Genomic DNA, 23,005 nt, shown 5'->3' on the forward strand with positions numbered 1-23,005 from the left:
CATATTGTCCCTTTTATGAAGCTCAAATCACATCGGAAGATTATTTTTCTCATTAGCCGGGAGCAGCCGTCTCCTATTCTATTCATATATTCTAACTCGTTGAAAATAATGGACAATTTGGCTTTGCGTATATTTCGGCGTTGCCATGGCAATGGAATTAGAAACAACAACAACACCACAATTCGTTAACACGCGTTGGAGTAGTGTGTCTGTGAGAAAGATGATAGTAGAAGACAATCCGTTGAAATAACTAGTTACAGAACAAAAAGGATGTAAAGGAAGTGTAGTTATTATTATTATTTTTTTTTTTGACAGAAGTCATCGATCTAAATTTTTATGCTTATCACCCAATCCTAGGTAATGCAACACTCGTCTCACTTATATTCTATTGTGTATAATTTTTAGAAATAACTAGCTTCGTAACACAATATTATTACTATTGTCCTCAAACACGCCTGTACCCAGGATTTTTTTAGGGGGGGGCAGATCCGAAAATGTGTTCTGTCTCTGGTGGCATAGTGGTAAAGTCGTCGTCTTGTAAGTAAGAAGTCCCGGGTTCGATACTCCATGGAAGCACGTAGTGGCTCGGACCCCACTTTAAATTGTAAGTCTAGTCTTGGTGCATTAAATGGACTTAAAAACAAACTCAAACACACACACACACACATATAAAAATACATTATATATATATTTATAAACTATCAAATTAGTTCCTTTACCAACAGGTTCAAAATGTCAAGAAATTAAAAATAGTTAAATTGTTTTTATTAAGTATTAGATATTATTTAGTTCTTGCATTCGTGTTTACTTTGATTAGCCTAATCCATGTTGCTATTTGTGTAAATCTGTTAATGATCTCTCGAAATGACATATTTCCTTATCAGAGCTGTAGCTAGAGATTTCAGCATCTAGGACGAGAATGGATTTTCGCACTGCACCAGTGCCGGATTAACAACCTTTGGGGCCCTGAAGCAAGATAAGCAATGGGCCCCCTCTGGGACCTCTCACCCTTTAGTTTGCCTTCCCATTTCTAATCTAAGATTGATGTCTGTGCACACAACTGAAATTCTGGTTCTGTTACAAATTCTTCTTGAACCGGAGTAGAAATATTGTTGGGTGGTTCTTCAGGTCCGGGGGTTACTTCGTCCATTTCAATTTCAATATCCTGATTTGCATTATTCTTGGATGTAGTTTTGTTAATAGTAGATTTCCATGTAAAACCAAGTTGAAATAGACTTTGGTTCCTTTTTATTGTCTGCTCCAGCTGTCTGTCTCTTTCCCGCCGTTTTTTACGTTTTTCTGAACCACTCTGATACCTTTTCTTCTTCTTTTCCTCTTGCTCTGATATTTTCTTCTCCTCTGGCTCTGCCTCCTTCTTCTTTTCCGCTTGCTCTGACATATTTTTCTCATCTGGCTCTGACGTCTTCTCCTCTGGCTCTGCCTTCTTCTTTTCCTCTTGCTCTGACATATTTTTCTCATCTGGATCTGACGTCTTCTTCTCCTCTGGCTCTGACATCTTGCGTCTGTAAGATAAAGAGAAAGTCCTATACGGTGAATGTAGTCAAAAGGAATTATTTTTTGAAAAAATAATGTAATCATATAGGTACCCATCGTTTAAAAAATAAATTACTTGTTATTATCAACGTGTGTTACTTTACTTACAAAACAGTTTCAACTTAACAGAATTACTTTTTGTTAGCAATATTAAAAAATAGCTTTTAACCTAAGTTATTATTTTTTTAAAACTAATTTAACGCTTAAAATTTTTAGTAATGAAAAGTAATTGCCCAGCTTTCGCAAACATTTGTTCATTGAGTTGTTTATGTAAAATAATTTTTAAGTCAAATTTGAAAAGATTGTTAATTTGCAGAATTCAGTACTCTTCGAAAACTTCTGGAAACTGAATGTAAACAATAACCACCAAGGTGAATGCCATGTGACAGCATTTGTCGGTAAGCAACTGAATTGCTGATTTTTGGGACAGGTGGGCAGGGGAGGGGTCTGTCGGTGATTTGTTTGCACTTGCAAAGTTGCAATATTATGGTCCAAAGTAATGGTAAAAATTGTTGACAATGGGACAATGTGTCCATTGGTGGACATATCCAGGCTGCAAAATCACAGAAGGAAGTGGGGTTATTTTCCTCCCACCAATGATCTTGTTCTAAAATTTTATCATGGGAAGAGTTTCTTACTTCAAATGTACTTGACTAAGAACAATATTGAAAACACACAAAGAACGAAGAACAAAGAATAATATTTGTCTCTATGTGAATGCTGCCATCCATCACTGTTCCAATCATATGCTCTCTACAGCATGGAGTAAAAATATAGCACTAGTCATAGATTTTAAAATTTATCAAATTGAAGTATGCCGAACCAGCCAGAGGCAAGAAACAGTGAAGGATGATGATGATCAAATTGGACTAGTAAGGAACAGAGCTGTAGCTGCAGGAGGGGGGAGGGGGAGGGTGGTCACCCCAGGCGCTGAAGCAAAGTGCCCAATCTTTAAGGAAACTGAACTCCTTGAACGCAGAATTAACTTGACATGTTATTTCTCCTTCATTTCTCGTCTTCTTTGGTCGGTTACCACAAAGTATACAAATATTTATATTCTTAATGTCTCTTATTTTTTGCTCCCCACCTACTTTCATAATTGTTCTCAGCATTAATATACATATATTAGATCTTCAATTTGGAATCAAATTTGCAGATGTGAACAATACCACACATGCTTGAATGAAGATGAGGTGGCCTGTACAACCAACTGTTCTTTTATTAGCCATATTTCTTGAATGCAAAGTTCTCTCTTCGTCGGATTCAATGGAAAAAAGTACGTAGGTACATAATATTTATTTAATACTTAAATATGCCAGCTACATATATGCAGCAGGGGAGGTGCAAATTGTGTGCAGGGGGTGCAAATATCTATTGTTGTTCTGGGTGCTGGAATTTCTAGCTGCAGCTCTGATAAGGAAATACCCGTAATTTCTTTTGAGAGACTATTAGCAGATCTACACCAATAGCAACATATGCACAATAAAGGTAAAATAAGAATGCAAGACTAATATAAATAGAACATTTTATTGATCATTGTTAACAGAAAGCAATAATTCTATAAAATTAGCACTTAATAAAAAAATAAACAATTTTGTAATTTGTTGACATTTTGAAACAGTTGGTAAAGGAATAAATTTGCTAGTTTATAAGTGTAGTAAATGAATTCCTTATATATATATATATATATATATATATATATATATATATATATGGATAAAAGCAAGGAGGGCCAAAAGGGCTTAGTAAAATCAAAGAAGGTAAAAGGAAACACTCACCGGACAGTAGAAAGATTCAAAATTTTCGCTAATTTATAGCATCATCGGTGTGAGAAGAAATAGACGGAACCGGAAGTTGGGGCACTGCAGAGTTGCCAGGTCCCCATCGAAGAAGAAGCGGTGCGTAGAACGAAAAAAACACTGTTTCGTCACCAGGCTCGTCGTAAACTGTGAGTGTGTAGGAAGAGTTGGGAGGGCGGGAGGGACGGGATGGTTTGGGGGGGAAGGTGGGTGAGGGATGGGTATTACTGGGTGGCCTTGTTCAGGCCAGGTGGAGTGGTTGCATTCATGGCTGATATATAGGCCCTTTCCCATCTTTTGCGAACAGAGGTGTTGGCTGGTTTGGGTAGGAGATGGATGATCGCTACCCGGAAGCAGTCGTTGAAACTGATGTTGTGGTGATTGGTGTGGACGGCGACAGTGAAGTCCAGGTTGTGGGTGGAGGAGCGGTGGTTATTGATGCGGAGGTTGAGGGCCGTTGATGTTTCCCCCAGGTAAAAATCACCACAGATGTTGCAGGTGAGGATGTAGATAAGGTTTGAGGCATGGCAGGTCCCTTTGGGATGGAGGGTAAATTTGCCAGTGGCCGTGTGCACCTGGAGGGTGTGAGAAGTGATGAGGATGGGGCAGGTCTTGCACCTGGGGCGGTTGCATTTATGGGCAGGGGGGTGTTGGATGTGTGGTGAAGGAGTGTTGTGGACCAGGATGTTTTGGAGGTTGGAGGGGCGTTTGAAAACCACCCTGGGTTTGTCGGGAAATATGCTTTTGGTTTCAGGATCACTGTGGAGAATTGGGAGAAGAGAGTGCAGTGTGTGCCTGATTTTGTTGAGGTGGGGATGGTATTGGGTGATGAGTGCAGGTGGGTTGGTGGCAGCAGGTTTCTTGGTGGTAGTGGTGTGTGAGGCAGCTCGGGATATTTGCTTGGTGACAAGGATGGAGGGATATCCACGGTTAACCAGGGCCTGGTGTAGGCGGAGGTTATAATTCTGGCGGGAGGTGGGTGAAGTGTTCAGGCGCTGTCCCCTGAGGGCCAGAGAGAATGGAATGGCTTTTTTGGTGTGGAACGGGTGGGAGCTGGAGAAGTGTAGGTACTGCATGTGGTTGGTGGGTTTTATGTGAATGGAGGTAGTCAGGTGTCCTCCCTCGATGTGCACGTCCACATCCAGGAAGGTGATCTGGTTGGGGGAGTGCGTCCAGGTGAATTTTAGGGAACGGAAGTGGTTAATTTCGTCCAGGAAAGCTGACAAGGATGGTTCTCCATGTGTCCAGAGCATGAAGATGTCGTCGATGAAGCGGAGCCATAGGAGGGGTTGGAGGGGTTGGGTAGCCAAAAACTCTTGCTCAAGTTTGCCCATGAAGAGGTTTGCATAGGATGGGGCCATTCTGGTACCCATGGCTGTACCTCGGATCTGTAGGAAATTTTGGTTTTCAAAGGTGAAGTTGTTACAAGTGAGGACAAGGTGGGCTAGGTGGGTCAGGAAGTTGGTGCTGGGGTTGTGAGGTTTGGGTCTGCTATTGAGGCTATGGAGCGGAGGCCATGGGAGTGAGGTATGTTGGTGTAGAGGGAAGTAACATCGATGGTGGCAAGGATGGTATCTGGGGGCAATGGTGAAAGGGTGCTGATTTTCTGGAGGAAGTGGTTGGTGTCACGGAGGTAGGAGGGCAGAGCTTTCACAAGAGGCTGGAGATGGGAGTCAACAAAGGCTGAGATTCTTTCTGTGGGTGAGTTATAGCTGGACACAATGGGTCTACCGGGGTTGCCAGGTTTGTGGATTTTGGGCAAAAGATAGAAGGTGGGGGTGCGGGGATTGTCGGGTATTAACATGGCGGTGGTACGAGCTGTAAGGCCTTCAGGGGGGCCGCGGGTGTGGATGAAGTCCTGGATTTTGTTGAGGTGTTCGGCGGATAGGTCAACTGTGGTGGGTTTGTAGGTGGAGGGGTCAGCCAGCTGGCGGTTGGCGGTTGGCCTATTTAATGATATTATTTAATAATTGATACATACGTATTTCATGAAAATAATTTTGCATCCATATATGAAGATCTTTCTCCATTACACATTTTTAGGTCTGCTCCCCCTCCTCAAGAAATCCTGGTTAGGGGCCTGAATTGAGGGAACTACAGATAAAATCACACTATGTAATGATTGGTGACTGCCAAAGCCATATTCCCTCTGCTCGCTCTACATTTTTCTGCCAATTTCTCATGAACTCAGCAAAGAGGTGATGATTATGATCTATAGCAAGTTGCCTGCTGAGAGAAACAGTATTCTCACTTGTGATCAGTTAACTACTCAAAGAGTATTAGCCTGGTGCAAATTTCTCAGAAATGTGGCTGTAAAAAGTGTTGGAAGCATTTTTGAGGAAAAGCGGACAAACAACATTTCCTGAATGTAATTGATGTGCTGATTCCGAATATTTTGTTTGTCACTCTCGATTTTGATGTTATGTGCTTCAAATCGCTAAAAAACAAAATGGCGGCCATACGAAATGAGCTCCAAATAACTTTTGAAGGAGCAGAAACAAAATAGTGATCTTGGTGTCAAACATTATGTTTTTGGGTATGCTGAATTCAAATATTATGTTTTGTGATCTGAAATTTTAAGCTATTTGCTCCAAATCGCTAAAAAACAAAATGACGGCAATACAAAATGAGGTCCTAATAACTTTTGAAGGAGCAGAAACAAAATATTAATCTTGGTGTCAAACATTATGTTTTTGGGCATGCTGAATCCAAATATTATGTTTTCTAATCTGACATTTTTGAAAATTGTTGTAGTTTTATCCACTTTTTTAAACAAAAGAACCACAAAAATAACTAAACCTATAATATTTTTTTTTCTTTTTTTACTTTATTTCAGAATAATATAAACATAGAACCATGGATCCACTTATAAATTTGAAAAGACCTGCACCTGTGAGCCATCATCTTAAGATGTTTCTTATCAGTTCCTCCAGAACATTGCCACAAACAAAGGATTAAGCTACTTCAGATATTCAAGATACTCTCCTCAAAGCTGAAACACAGGGCCAGGTAAAGCTAGACACCTTCCTGAAGGAAAGGATGATGGCCCCTGGTAAAAGTCACACACAAGTCAAGTTAAGTGATCCTCTACATAAGTCAAATGCAAAGACCTTTAAGTCCCTCTATGAAGTTAAATTGGTAGTAAGTGGCAAGGAAACCATTTTGAAAACTGACAGGAATATTCTCCATCATCTCGTAACTGCCTATCAGGCAGGTCGTAATGTGGATCTAAATCACATTTTGTGTCATGAACTAATGCCAATTCCAATCTCCCTTGCCAACACAAACGGAAGTCTGAGAACAGGAAACAAAGCCATTGTAGCTGATGCGATGACCAAGGATGTAATTTGTCCACCTGATATATCAATCCCGTCTGTGTCATGCCTTATAATAGATGGTCAAGCATTAGTTGTTGCACTTTGAAAGCCTGCAGGAGTTTTTCAACTTTGGTCAACTGGCAGATGCATTTCTTAACCTTGTTGTTTCTATGGGAAGAAGCTTTAAGAGGATTGATGTCACCTTTCATTGGTATAACGCAACTTCAATCAAGGCTGGAACAAGGGATAGGTGCTTGAAACATGCTCATTTAGTAAGGAGAGTAATAGAAAATGGATCCATGCCAATCCCCAACAAATTCAGCGACTTTCTTGCTAACTGAGAATAAAAAAGATTTGGCCTGTTTTCTTTCTAATCATTTGATCAACAATGCTCCTGAAGACAAAATATTTGTGGTTTCCTGTGGATCTCACAAGGAGGATGACGTACGAACAAACAATCGTGATTTGTCTATTGAAGGATTGCAGGCAAACCACGAAGAGGTGGACACGCGCATTGTACTTCACTGTCTTCATTCTGGTGCTGATAACATTGTTGTCTCAGTACGTGATGCAAATGTATTAGTGCAATTGGTAGCGTTATTTCACAAGATTAGATGTATGAAATTGTGGTTGCGAGCAGGAACATAGAAAAAAAAGAAAATACATTCCAGTACATGAAGTCAGGCAGAAACTTTCATTTACGGATCCTGTCTTTGAAACTCTCATCCCATTCCACGCGATAACAGGATGATACACAGTATCCTACATTGCTGGGATCAGTAAGAAGACAGCATGGAAAATATTTAACACTAATAATAATGATCTACTAAATCTTGGTGTTGACGAATTGAAACAAGAAACAGCACACAAGGCAGAGAAGTTCATATGCAAGTTGTATGGTGTACCGGAGGCAAGCAGCTGTGATGAAGCCAGAGTAAAGCTGTTCAGCAAAGGAAAAACACCACAAGCACTGCCCCCCCCCCCCCCCTCACACTACTGATGCTCTACGGTTACATGTACAACGGGCCCACTATCAAGCCATGGTGTGGAGGCAGTCGGTCATACCAAAACCTGTGTTACCACCACCTACTATCTTGGGATGGAAAATGATTGATGGACAGCTTGTTCCAAAAGTTCAATAGCTGCCACCAATTCCACAACCCTGCTACGACATTGTCACATCTGGATGTTTGGGTGGTTGTATATCCGCTACATGTTCCTGCAGGAAAGGCCAGCTTGTATGTACTGCAGCTTGCAAATGTGCAGATACTGGCACTAAGGAGTGCATGAATATCCGTGACTAGAAAAATGTTATACTATTTTTGTAGGCAAAATAAGGTTGAATAAGGATAACGTGCAGATTTATCATACACTGGTACTCTTAATATATCAATATGGTCTTTATGCTTTGAATAATATTATTATTTTGCATCTTTACTTTAGCAATGTTCTATACTTTTTTCTGTATTAAAAACCTACTGTTACACTGTTTTATTCCTAGTTCAAAAGTATGGATACGAAACATTGCATGGATGCACATAGCCGCCATTTTGTTTTTTAGCGATTTGGAACAAATAGCTTAAAATTTCAGATTAGAAACATAATATTTGGATTCAGCATACCCAAAAACATAATGTTTGACACCAAGATCACTATTTTCTTTTTGCTCCTTCAAACGTTAATAGAAACTCATTTCGTATGGCCGCCATTTTGTTTTTTAGCGATTTGGAGCACATAGCTTAAAATTTCAGATTAGAAAACATAATATTTGGATTCAGCATACCCAAAAACATAATGTTTGACACCAAGATCACTACTTTCTTTTTGCTCCTTCAAACGTTAATAGAAACTCATTTCGTATGGCCGCCATTTTGTTTTTTAGCGATTTGGAGCACATAGCTTAAAATTTCAGATTAGAAAACATAATATTTGGATTCAGCATACCCAAAAACATAATGTTTGACACCAAGATCACTATTTTGTTTCTGCTCCTTCAAAAGTTAATAGGAACCCATTTCGTATGGCCGCCATTTTGTTTCTTTAGCGATTTGAAGCATATAACACCAAAATCGAGAGTGGCAAACAAAATATTCGTAATCAGCACATCAAATACATTCAGAAAATGTTGTTTGCCTGCTTTTCCTCAAAATTGCTTCCTACAGTCAGAATTTTCGAAAATTGTCCCAGTCTATATAGGATGCACAATCCACATACCCATAACTGTAATTCAGTGCTGATTTGGGAATCATGAAGTGACTGCTGTTGCAGCAAATGTGGATATTTTGTGTACCATTATCATGTGTTCCTAGCATTAACATGCCTTTTCATCTGACACAATATGAGACTGCAGTGGGTTCAAATGGCATCTACAATGCACTAATGTTATTCAGTATAGCTTCATGTGAAGGAATTTCAGTACAAGTTAACTTGTAGCATGACTGGTGTCCAAACACGTGTCTGATTTTGCCTGCACTGATCCTGTTGTTTGCCATTTCTACACCAAACTCTGTAATCTGCTTTTTGAAGGATGGGACTTAGCACAGCCATGATGTGCTAACCACTCAGCCACAGGGTCCGGCCCAGTACGGTCAGCTGTGTGTGGGCGGGCGTTGTCATGAATAAGCAGAATTCCAGACCGTAACATTCCTCTTCACCAGTTTTGGATGGGACGTTGCAGATTAGACAGTGTTTGACAATACATATCTGCTGTGATGGTTTGTCCCGGTTCCAGGAATTCCACGAGCATTACACCTTTTTGGTCCCAAAACACGGTTGCCATGATTTTGCGATGTGATGGTGTTTGCTTAAATTCTTCGGTTTTGGTGAACCGGAGTGACACCATTGCATGGATTGCTGCTTCGACACACCAGTGACATACGATATCCAGGTTTCGTCTCCAGTCACTATGTGAGAAAACAAGTCATCCCCATCTTTCTCCCAGCGAGCCAAAAAATCACGTGCTGTTTTCATTCTTTAATTTTCGTGAGTGTTTATCAACATTTTTGGCCCCCACCTTGCACACAGTTTGCAATAACCCAGATTGTCAGTTACAATTCGGTGCAATATTTTATCAGACACTTCAGGAAACTCCTTACCTAGATCAGTAATGGTGAAATGGCGATGGGTTTGTACTTTCTCATCAACACGTTGCACAAGTCCGTCCGTCTGAACACTAGGCCTGCTGCTCCACTCGTCATCATGAACATTTGAATGTCCTTCCTGAAAGGCACTTATCTTACCTTTCCTTCACTCATTAATGTTGGTCCGTAAATGGCACACAATTCCCAATGAATGTCAGCTGCACTCACAAGTCAGTCCTTTTGCATTGAGAAATCTAATCACCAACTTTACCTCGTATTTGGCGGGATTTTCTATTACAGCAGCCATTTCAACTTCCTGCTACTCTCACGAACGCACCTCCACACTGAGAAATATACCTCTGTTGCAGGCACAGAATACTAAAGCATGTTTCCATGCATGTGCAGCTTCGTCAGTGTTGCCAGTCCCAAGTAAAAAATTATCGGTCCTTTTTTTTTTACATGTGCCTCGTATGAGAGCAGTCCATTAAGTAGAATGTCTGATTTGTACAATAAGGTTTCGATTAATAACCAGAACTTAGATTTCTCATTGCCTTTCAAACTTTACAAAACATTGATTGAATCAGAAGTATAATATCGAATACATGTAATCATTTCAGTAGAACTGTTTTACATCTAGTTTATTGTACAATTATGTATGAATATATTCAATACATGTAATTATTACACAACTAATTTGTACTTGTATGGTAAAAGATAAGTGAAAGATCCCAATTGTTTAAGTTTATTATTTGTGATTATAACTGATTACTTGTACTATTGGTCTATGTATGTTTTTATGTATGCTAATTGTATTGGTTCTATTTATGTTTCTTTTTGTATAAACTTATCTTTTGTAAGATCTGTCTTCTGTAAAAGTGTAAACTGTATCTTGGACAATAGTTTTTTCCTCAGCCAACTGCAATCTGTCTTTTTCTTTAAATGTACCTGCTCGAACAAAGGCCTTTGATATTGCAACTCTTTGTTGAATCTAATACAGCATGGTTAACACAGTTCACAATACAGCTTGTAGTCCTTGACAGTCAAGACTGAACTGGCAGGAAAAGGGAAGAGACTAGATAAGTTATTCAATGATGTGGTGAAACCTGCCAGACACCTGGCACTTGTCCAAGCTGGTTTGGTTTTTCGTGAATATACAGTAAGGCTGATTAGTGGGGCGTTACCCCCACACCCCCTATACGCCTTCATGGGGTGGTGCTATGCACAGGGGAACACTTTACTTTCACTTTTGCAGATTAGAAAATTATAGATATGAATGGGGTTTCCATATTTCTTTTTGCCAATACAGGACATATGGAGAATGGGATTGCAAATAAAGAAATAATAAAATAAAATAACACATAACAGTGATATATTTTATATATGCTAGGAAAAAACACATTATATCTTATTAACATAATATATAATTAAAACTTTCACAGGACATAGAAACATTGTAAAGTACAAGATGTCTGGCACCCCTATATATAAATAAGGATAAAATATGGTCAAGAACTAATGAGATATGGGAGGCATAAATAAAGAGGATAAATAAAACTATTAATATCTAGTTAGGTCAGAGATGAGAGACATGCAGGTTATAATGATCTAGGAACAGTGGTGAAGCATCCTAAGAGGCCCGGAGGCCGGGTCTACCCTAATATATTTGTCTATTAGGATTATTTTATGACTTATAATTTCATTAAACGATGCCTTAATACAAGAAAACTGAAATTCTAGGTCTTCCAATAATTACCGCAAGTTTGCAACCCTGCCTGGAATCGTATCTGCGCATTCAGCGAGGCCCGCTTGAGAGTGCCTCAGCTGGTCCCATAACAACCTATGTGATTCGTGCGGGAAAACATAATTTCAGGGGCACGTTCGCCTGTAACGTAAACTGAGAGGCCAGCCTCTTTTCTCTCTCTCACACTCTCTCCTTGACTTCCGAAGAGTGCCGATCGTTTACGAGCGCGTGACGAAGCAGGCAGTGGACGCAGCTGCTAACATGCAGCGAAAATGTGTTGCTAACACCTCTAAGCCTGGCCTCCTAACCTATCAAAGTAGGCATTATTAGAATTCTAACTGCAAATAATGCATGCAAGTTGGTTACCAGTGTTAAGTTTGGTGCTTTCAGCTCTTTTGAGGAACCGCTTTTCGCGAAGTGTTAGCTGCTGGATGTGCCCCACACCAATCTCGATTCAGAGAGGGAAAGTATTTTATTTCTTTGAGGAAAGAAATATTGAGGCGAAATTTCCTTTCATGATTAGTGACATAACTGAAAACGCGCTACTTTTAAAATGGGGCAAAGTATTAATACAATGCAAACGTATAAATAAAATCCATGTTACTGAAATTTTCTGGTAGGTGTGTTACACAGAAAGGTGTCCGTGTTCCCATTTAGCATTTCATCATTTTCTAAATCATATTATCATTTTTAAAAAAAGTCGCGTGTTGAAGAAGAATTATATGCATAAAAGAGTTAAAAAGAAATAATTGATTGATAGATTTAGTTTATTTTACTTGGCTTTCTGCCATTTTTGGCTAATTGGGAAGATGAGAATGAGCGATAATATGATGACATTGGCGAAGGGACACTCACAAAGAACACCTATGCCCAGGTGGGGATTCGAACCTGAGGCCCTTGTCATAGCAAGCTGTTATAACCAATCCGCCGCAGAGGTCAGCATTAAAAAGAAATAACCGCTAAGTGATGATCAAGTGATCCATTTCTTTAATGCAAGAAACATTTACAATACTGTTATTGAAGTAGAAAATAATTTTTACGAGCAGCTTTAATATAAGAAATGTAAGAGGGCTAGGGCCTGACAGAACCGCTTTTTCATTGGGTGACGTGTGGTCAGAACATCGAGTCCCATTGTCACTGTTTTCTGACCTTCCAGACAGAAGCGCCTTTATTCTCGGATATCTAATCGAGACTAGATTAAAGTAGAATCTGAACCAATGCCTTCAGGGGGAATCGAACCTTCTACTTCTTGATTATAAGGCGAGAGCGTCAATCACTACATTATCCTTTACAACCACTATCCCGACTTTTTCGAACAGCAGTAGACAAGATTCAGGCAATATGTTATCGTTTATTTTCTAGGGGCTATATTTTAACATACACATCTACTCCATCCTGTGCCTACTCTTCCAGAGACAGCATGCTTCGCCACTGTCTAGGAACCATGTACAGGTGTGTGTGACTATTACAAATGTGTATATATATATATATATATATTTGAAAAGGCTTATGGGTACTTACTGATCCAATATAAAACTGTGAATGTTCCACGGGAACATAAATGAACATAAAACATAATCTTAAGCATATATATTATATATATATATACAAATAAGCATAATTTTTCAGTACCTGATATTTCCTTTTTCTTACAGACCAGAAGCAGAATGTTTTACTGTCAATATAAAAAATGGATTTAAATGAGAAACTACCTGAAACTGTATTGGATATTAATCCTACATACTTCAGAATTGTTGAAGGAAGACCACACAGGAAGAAATTCTTGGTTGATAAATATATCAATCAGGCTAGAGAGACTATGAAAACAAGGGTATGTTTACTTAAGGAATACCAAGTTTTCTGGTGGTTTTATTCTAGTTGTATATCTACTGACATACCACGTAATAGCCGACTCAGTGGCCGAAATATTACAGACTCCTCACCAAAAGTTCCAGGTTCAAGCCCCTTCTAATAAAGGTTCACCCTCATTCAGTGTTTGGAAGTAACTAGTTACAAGTAACAGTTACTTTTTTGAGAAAATTTAACTGTAAGTAGTTACTTTTAAAAGTGAGTAACTGTAACTGTAACTGAGTTACTTTTTACGATAGAAGTAACGTTTTAACAGTTACTTTTACAATTACTTTGCAACACTTAAATTGCTATTCATAAATTATTGATGATTTAGTACTCAAAGTGAGCTGGAATTTAGTTTCTGCTGTCATATAAAAGCCCATCTTTGATACATTAATTCTTGCAAACAATAGATGAAGAGGAAAAGAGAAAGTTGTTGTACTAAATTTGTCTCCTGGCGGTGGTCAGTCGGTAGGCTCCAGCCAGGTGCCAGGGTTTTCAAACTTTATCGGATGTTTCATCTTTCATTTGGTAGACCTGAATTCCAAAGCGATATACACACCTCAGAAGAGAGGTGGATTTCCCAGAAGCGGGAAGATAAGCCTCTAGGAGGAGAATTCCTTCCTATTGCTCACAATTTTCCATTGTCAGTTGTGTGATGTGAAGTGTCTTTTGTTTCTGTAGTTTGTTCCTCAGTGACCTTATAACTTCCCCCTTCTGTAAGCAGCATCCAATAGTTTCTTCCTTTGCTATAATATCGGATTAAGCTGAAAAGGGACATACTGCAATATTTCAGTGTTTTCATGAAAGGATTCAACAATACTGGTAGTATGAATGAAACTGAAGAAGACGAGAGCTAGCAATTGCGCACATGAATGGAAAACAATGTAATTGTTTCCATGTAATTTCATTCAACTCAGTTCCTGATAATTTAAAAATGAAAGTGAAAATATTTCCAGTTAAAATTCATTTAAGATTATTCAGAATTTCTGGACATTTTGAAAAAAGTAATATGTTTTGGTAAGTGCTATTCATTTAAGATTTAAATGAGAACCCATTGTCTTGAAATAAGAGATACGAGGGATCTCACCATTCACTAATGATAAAACAGTGGATTACAACACTCAAGTGGCAAACTAACGAATCAGGAAGACCCTAGCCATCATTCTTGCTTGTTTATGTAATCCTCTCAGAGAGAACTGAAGGGGTAAGTTTAATATGCCATTTTCACCTTCATTGATAACGCACAATTATAGGCTACTACATTATAATTTTTATCATTTTCTGGTTCATAAACACTTGAAACTATACAACAAATTTATTTCTCTCTGACACGCCCTTTATGCGAAACCGACCTCCCTTCTTAGAATATATTCTACGTTAGTGATATATATATCTTTCTATGCAGTTTGTAGAATCCCCCTCTCACTTCAATGGACGTTCCTTAAGAACAACAATGATAATAAATGCAAATGTTTAAGTCGCGGTAGCTCAGGTCAACCTCCATGGTGGAGTGGTTAGCACAACACACTATATGTCAGGGGTCCCGGATTCTACTTCGTTTCGGACATGGATGTTTGTGTTTGTTTCAATGAGAATACTGAAAACAGAAAATTGACATACATAAAAATTGAGAGATGTGAATAACGGGGGACACTACCGCATAGGGCATCAAAAAAAAAAAATAGAGAGAGAGAGAAGAAAGAAGTTGTTTACGTGACTGACTACCATGCGAGAGACCCTGGGGTCGATCCTTGGTTGGGGAAAATAGAGATTTCTTTCCACCTGTTGAAGCGGATCCAGCTTCGTATAAAATGGGTATCTTGAGGAAATTCTGGAGGGGGTAAGGATGCCAGGGACGTGGTGCTGATCACATCAACCCCACCTTCGACCATGATCAAAGAAGTGTGAGACTCTAACTCCACACCCCCTATGTGCCATCATGGCATTCCGCAAAGCACAGGAGAGCACTTTATTTTGTAATAAATATACAAAGACTTATATTATGTACCAGTAACATAAGTAAAAGACATGTTAGTCTTCACAAAATATTTTATTGCAATTAATGATCGATTTGTGTAATTTGGTTGCAAAAAAATTTTCAGCAGAAAGTAACTGTAAAAGTAACTTACAGTTACTTTTGAAGTACATGTAACTGTAACTGAGTTAATTTTTAAAACAAGTAACTGTAACTGTTACTTTTTTAAGCAAGTAACTGTAACTAGTTACCTCTTTAAAAGTAGCTTTCCAAACACTGCCCTCATTATTGTAATTAGCCAAAAGTGGCAGAAAAGTGATATTAAATAATAAAAATGCAAAACACAAATAATATTCCTAATTTTCTTGCTTAATTGTAGTGGTTTTTTTTTTTCACATAGAATGCGAGCATATTGTATAAATTAATCTTTACTTTTTATAATGATTTCCCTCTCCCAAAATCTCACAATTGAAGGATAGAAGAGAGTACCATTATCAATTTCTTAGCCAACTTCCACATTGGATAGGAAATTGAAAATTTACAAACTAATTGTTTTTGTGTGTAAAGTGCAGAGCACATACAAGGCCAACCAGAGCTGTGTGAAGGCACCAGTGGGAAGAACAGAGTGGTACAGTATAAGTAATGGACTAAAACAGGAAAGTGCTCTTTCCCCACTGCTCTTCATAATTACAATGGATGCAATTAACGAAGAGGTGGGAAAGAAGGTAGGAGAGGAAGAAATGAAGGCCCTGTTGTTCGCTGATGACTTAGTAATATGGAGAAACAGGGAAGAAGAAGTACAGAGACAGCTTGATGGTTGGAATGAGGAAATCAGAAGAGCAGGAATGAAATTCAGTGCAGAAATGAGCGAGGTGCTAATAACAACAAGAAACAAAGCCAGAAGTCAACCAAGAATAAAGATGGATACGGAAGAGTTGAGGGTAGTGGAAAGCTTCAAATATCTAGGAAGCATAATTGAGAGAAGTGGAAGAATAGACGAGGAGGTAAACAGAAGAGGACAAATGGGTGGTGGACTATATCAAAGCCTTCGAAGATTAATATGGAACAGGGATGTACCTATGAAATGCAAGAAGGTAATATATAATACATACTATGTACCAATAATTATGTATGGAGCACAGACTTGGACAATGACAGAGAGAGACAAAAGAAAGATGCAGGCAGTGGAGATGATTTTTAAGGAGTATATTGGGGAAGACTAGAAGGGATAGAATAAGGAATGAGGAGATCTGACAGACAGTGAGGGTGGTGAAGCTCCAGGTCAGAATAGATCAGGCACAGATGAGATGGTTTGAACACATGAAGAGGATATGCAGAAAGACTACCAGTAAGAGCTTACAATACACAAGTAGTGGGAATAAGGCCAAGGGGGAGACCAAGATGGCAGTGGAAAGAGCAGATAGTGGAGAGTGTTAGGAGAAGAGGACAAGATTCAAACACCATGGAAAGAGAGGAGTGGTGGAAGACCAGAAAAATGGAGAGGCTTGACTTCTATGCCGACCCAGCCAGAAGCAGAAAACTGTGAAGAATGATGATGATGATGCTTTTGTACTAAAGCTTACATACAGACTTTGATACTGGAGCAATCAAGATAAGATACATATTTTGTGCATCACCTTTCTTGTGTCTTGAACCTTGAATAAGCTTACTCTTCATACATGTTAGGAAAGCAGTGACGTGCACTGATGAGTAGCTAGTCTAGCAGAGATAGATCAATCAATCTCCCATCTCTAATTATTTTCAAATCACAATATTTATTGTCTTGTTGAAGCCACAGTTCACATACAACACTTTTCTTTTCATGCGCTTCTTGTCCCTCGGTGCGATCGGCTGGAAGAAGCTATTTTTTTATACTCTAGCTGCCTTTTCCTCTGCCTCACCAGTTCCAGGTAGAAACAGACACCAGAAGGGAAAGGGAAGATTTCTGCCTCTACCTCGCTTGGCTCCTCACCCCCTGCTGCAATGGTTGAAAGGTCGTGGTTTATGGTACCCCGGTCTATCTCCTATAGGAACAGATAGGGGATTGGTTTCCCTTCAATTCCTTTATAAATCCTCTGAAGAACTCAGGAGAAAAAAATCTGCAGTACTTACACTACGAGGTGTGGCTAGAAAAAAACAGGACTGTTGCTACAAATTCTTTTATTGGTTATTTTGTACAATATGAACATTGTCCCCTTCAAAGTACTCCCCTGCACTATCGATACACCGCTCCATACGAATTTTCCATTGTTGGAGACAGTGTTGGAAATCATTTTCCGAAACCATGTTCATGACCTCCGTCGCTTTTGTTTTCACACATTCTATGGTCTTAAATCTGGTTCCTTTCAGTGCTGATTTGACCTTTGGGAATAAAAAAAAAGTCACGCAGAGCAAGATCCGGCAAATAGGGTGGATGTTCTAAGACTGGGATCCCATACTTGGCCAATAAAGCCTTGACTGACAATGCCGTGTGGGCAGAAACATTGTCCTGATGAAGAATCCATGACTTGCTTTTCCACAAATCAGGTCGTCATCTTACTCACCCCCGAAGGGTCGTCAGCATCGTAATGAAATATTGTTGGTTGACAGTTTGACCTTTGGGTACACAATTCGAATCAATTCACCGACATTTGCAATGTTGATTTCGTTTTTGATGTGCAAGACCATCCAGGATGCTTGTAATTCGCAATCACTTCTCGTCTCTGTCTAAACCTTTGAAACCACTTAAATACTTGAGTGCATGATAAACACACATCTCCGTACACTTACTTCAACAAATCATAAGTATCTGTGATGGATTTTCCAAGTTTGATAAGAAATTTCAGATTGATACGCTGTTCCACTTTCACACTTATTTTCTTTTCTGACGGAGCACAGATGTACAGTTCACTTCATCCATAAACTACAGAAGAACTGAGTGCCATGCACCCTGGGCAATCACACAGCCGGTAGGCAAGATATCACGTTATACACCCATGCACCTCTTATCCTTGACGCGCTTGCCATTTGTCGACAGCATCATCAATCAAGTTTTTTTCTAGCCACACCTTGTATGTTGCCATTCGTCACCAGACACCCCATACCAGTACGTTAATCCGGTCACAGCACCACATCACTATCGTGTAGGACCACCTTTCGCCACAATGACATCCGGGTCATTCCACAGAATGTCATCACAAGGTGGTTGCTCGACCATTTTTGATTTTCTTCATATTTGGTATGTTGAACCCCTTAGAAAAGAGAAGTCAAAAACAGCTTTTAATTTTTTTTATCTGTTGTGGTTTTTAAGTTACAGGGTGTCGAAAATCGCAAAATTGCGCAATTTCAAGAAAAATCAGCTTTTGCAAAATATTTAATATACTCATAACGAATGAAGATATTTTAAAAATTCAAAGTTTATTGGAATCTGCATATCTTGCAGTACTAAAAAAGTTACATGGTTCAGTTTTGTAATAAAAAGCAACCTATTATCAGTGTATCGGAAATATCAGAACAAATTGTGTAAAATCGCTGAGTTTTTTTTTATTATGAAAGGGGGACAGATAACATGTTAATTTTATTTTTATGTTGTAGTAGTATGTTAGTTAATTTACCCCAAAAATAAGCAAGTTGTTAACTGCTCCCCTTTCTGAGATACAAGAGCTTAAATATCGGTAAATTAGCAAAAAACAGCTTTTTGACACCCCCGTAACTCAAAAGGGGGAGCAGGTAGGATTACCAAATTTTGAAGATGCTTCATATGAGTGAGCATGTTCAAAATCTCAAAATTTGGTGTTGTTATTCAAACTACTTATGGATATACAGGCATTTTCCTTTATGACATTTCAACGTCAATTCGTTACATTGCTAGAGAAATAAAACTGAAAACAATTTGTTGAAGTACAAATATTTTTATTTTTTATTCTGCTCTGACACAAAGAAAACATATAATACAGATTTCATTAATATTTTAGGTGTTTTTTTAATCAGCCAGTTCAATAAGTGCTCATACTCTACAACTTGGGGACTTATCTCAATTTAATAAAATAACCATTTTGTTAAACAAACAAGAAAATGTATAATAAGTGTTTTTTTTATTGATGAGTAGGTAGGATTAGTTGTGCAAATGTACAAAATTGTGATAAGCCATAACTAATGGTAAAAACAATGTATATTTCCTCATTAACAAAGTAGGGGGCTATTATTTCATGGTCTTGCATTTAAGCAACTCTCAATTGCTTCACTCATCTCTGGTTGGATGTTATGTACTCTTCCTGTAGGTGCTGTTACCTCTAATGGTGATAAATCCTTCAAAATGTTTTTTGATTTTACCCACACATAGTCATCCTTGGATAATTTGAAACTTGTACTTGGACCACAAGGATGAAAAAAGTGTACATGGAAGTCCTGTTCATGTTCACATATATCTTTGACGACTCCCAGCCACCACTTTCCATCATAAATACATGCCACATGGCTGCTTATCTTAACAGACTCAAATAATACATTGCAACCACAGTCTTCCTCAATAGAAATTCTCATATCTTCGAAGTTTGCAGAAAATTATGTCTGACGGACTCTGATAGTGGTCTTATTAACAGGGACAAAACTGTGGAAACCTCGAGTATGCTTTATTGTAATAGATGAATGAAATCTTTCAGCTAGGAATTCAGCTGTTTCTTCAACCTTTTCTTTAGTAACATATGAATATTTTACCCCTGGTATATTATCTCTGCAGAAAGTAAACATTTATTTTGGTGTTGCAGAAGCTTGCGTTTGTGATATCGGCATCATTTTCCTTTTTAAAATACAGAACAAATGGATGAACTGTAGCCTGAGCATTTACCCAATGGTAAGATTGAATCTCATCCTGAAGGATGAAGGTGAAGTTCTCAGCGAAGTCTCCTTGTACTATGCATTGATGTGGTTTGAGATTACTTTTTCTGTCTTTTATGTACTGTGACTGCCTCTTAGCAATATAATGATGCATTCTAAGTTTCATAACTTGTTTATCCGACATAGACAGTAGCTCACAACGTTCAGTTGTGGTCCACTGTTTGTAGTTAACAGGTGAATCAAGGAGTTCATTGTCAACATCTATGGCTTCACGCAGGTACTGGTGGAACAACTCAGTCCCTGGACAATTAGGACAACCACGAAGCATACAGTCTTCATTCTCAATACTGCATTATCTTGTTATTGCTGCAGTTAATGTGAGTCAATGTGTGATATTATTTCTTAAAAATCCATCCTCTAAGGTGTGAACATTATTTTTAGAATTTTTCCTGTTTCTTATACCAGGAGGCATATGATGAATTGATGTTGAAATGTAATAAAGGAAAATGCCTGTATCTCCATAAGTAGTTTGAATAACAACACCAAATTTTGAGATTTTGAACATGCTCATTCATATGAAGCAACTTCAAAATTTGGTAATCCTACGTGCTCCCCCTTTTGAGTTACAGGGGGGTCAGAAAGCTGGTTTTTGCTAATTTTCCGATATTTAAGCTCTTGTATCTCAGAAAGGGGAGCAGTTAACAACTTGCTTATTTTTAGGGTAAATTAACTAACATACTACTACAACATAAAAATAAAATTAACATGTTATCTGTCCCCCTTTCATAATAAAAAAACCCAAAACTCAGCAATTTTACACAATTTGTTCTGATATTTCCGATACACTGATCATAGGTTGCTTTTTATTACAAAACTTAACCATGTAACTTTTTTAGTACTGCAAGATATGCAGATTCCAATAAACTTTGAATTTTTAAAATATCTTCATTCATTATGAAGATATTAAATATTTTGCAAAAGCTGATTTTTCATGAAATTGCGCAATTTTGCGATTTTCGACACCCTGAAACTTAAAAACCATAGCAGATAAAAAAATTTGAAACCTGTTTTTGACTTCTCTTTTCCAAGGGGTTCAACATACCAAATATGAAGAAAATCAAAAATGGTCGAGCAACCATTTTTATTTTTTTGTGATGAAATTCTGTGGAATGACCCATCCGCAACCCTTCGAGGAAGACTTTCCACCAATTTGCGATGCGTGTTGACGGGAATCTTGCCCCATTCCTCCTGCAAAGCGGCAAACAGTTCAGGGATGTTTTTTGGGCAGTATGGCCTGGCTCTCAAGCGGCACTCCAACTTGTCCCAAAGGTGTTCAATGGGGTTGATATCTGGACTTTGGGCTGGCCAATCAAGTTTTTGCACACATATGTCCTCGAACCACGTGTTGATAATGTCTGATATATGACATGGAGCATTGTCGTGCTGAAACCGGTATGGGCCAATACCGAATTGATCCCACAATGTCTGTAGCGCAGAATTGTCCAGAACTTTTTGGTACGCATCGGCATTCATGTTTCTCTGAACTAAAACAAGAGGACCAAGACCATACCACGAAAACAAAAAGCAGGACCACACCATGATGCCACCTCCACCGAATTTCACTGTGGGTACGATACAGTCCTGTAAACAGCATTCACTGGCCATACACCACACCCACACATGTCCATTGGACCGTCACATCTGGTAGCGCGATTCATCACTCCATAGGACGGATTTCCATTGTTCGAGGGTCCAATGGCGGTGTTCCTTGCACCACTGTAACCGACGGGTCACATTGTGGGCTGTGATATGCAGCTTGTGGACTGCTGCGCGACCATCAAAACCAAGTGTCACGATCTCCCAGCGGACAGTACGATCACTTGCAGCACTACTGGAAGCCGATCAAACTCCTGTTCCACCATCTGTAACGATACCTTCCAGTTTGACTTCACCACATGTTTCAAGCATCGACGGTCACGATCTGTTAATATTTTCGGTTTACTGTGTCTGGGTTGGCATGTCATGACCCTCTCTCGCTTCCACTTCATGATAACATCACTCACTGTTGACCGGGGTATCTGAAATGTGTTGGAAATCTCGTGGGTCGAATGCCTAAATCTGTGGGCTCCAATTATCATCCCTCTTTTTTGAGGGGTGTCTGGTGACGAATAGCAACATAGTGTATGTTCTCTGTATTTACACCACAAATTTATACACTTTTTATAATATGTATGTATAATGTGGGATGTAAAAATATAGTTTTATTGTTTATGGAATGCAGACCAAAAAAAATACTTGGAAATGTTATGCTTTTTTTTTTTTTCCAAATATGGAATATATAACAAATATTTGCTCACACTCTCTCTTGCTCTTGTCTTATTAGTGTTTTATTTAAATATACTAATCTCTTGGCCTCCAATAAAAAGAAAACGAGTTAGCTAAACAGTCATAAATACAGATGTATTTATTTGCGCAAGAGAATGCACGTTCTTATTGTTGTTGGTTTGGTTTATTTTACTTTGCTTTTCTGTCACATTTGGTTATCGCGGAGATGTGGATGAGTGATGATATGATGAAATTGATGAAGGGACCTCACAAAGAACATCCATGTCCAGGCCAGGCTTCGAAACCATGACAAGCGTGAATTCTTATTCCTGTGTGTTGTACTCTGCAGTGAATAATGAAATAATTTGGAATGAAAAATGTATCCCAGAACTTAAGAAACAAAATAAATATTATTGAAGAAACTACAAAAAAGTGTATTTCATTACCAGTTTATCCCCTTTTAATATATTGAATTTTTGCCATCTCCCATCACTTTTTTCTAGCTGTATAGATTTAATCACGATAAGTAACTAATGAGCTTATGG

At 38.6% G+C, this 23,005-nt stretch overlaps 1 protein-coding gene across 1 annotated transcript in view; it reads left to right on the plus strand.

Moving 5' to 3' along the window:
- Positions 1-195: 195 nt before the first annotated feature.
- Positions 196-23,005, plus strand: part of LOC145984379 (cilia- and flagella-associated protein 100-like) — a 47,793-nt gene continuing 24,983 nt past the window's right edge. Inside the window, exons 1-2 of the mRNA XM_083118040.1 lie at positions 196-357; positions 13,147-13,322. Of these exons, the coding sequence (XP_082974166.1) occupies positions 13,182-13,322 (141 nt within the window). The 5' untranslated portion in view covers positions 196-357; positions 13,147-13,181. The remainder of the gene's footprint in view (positions 358-13,146; positions 13,323-23,005) is intronic.

Source organism: Lepisma saccharinum, chromosome 2 (genome assembly GCF_977018435.1).
Source record: "Lepisma saccharinum chromosome 2, izLepSacc3.1, whole genome shotgun sequence".
Taxonomy (NCBI): Eukaryota; Metazoa; Arthropoda; class Insecta; order Zygentoma; family Lepismatidae; genus Lepisma; species Lepisma saccharinum.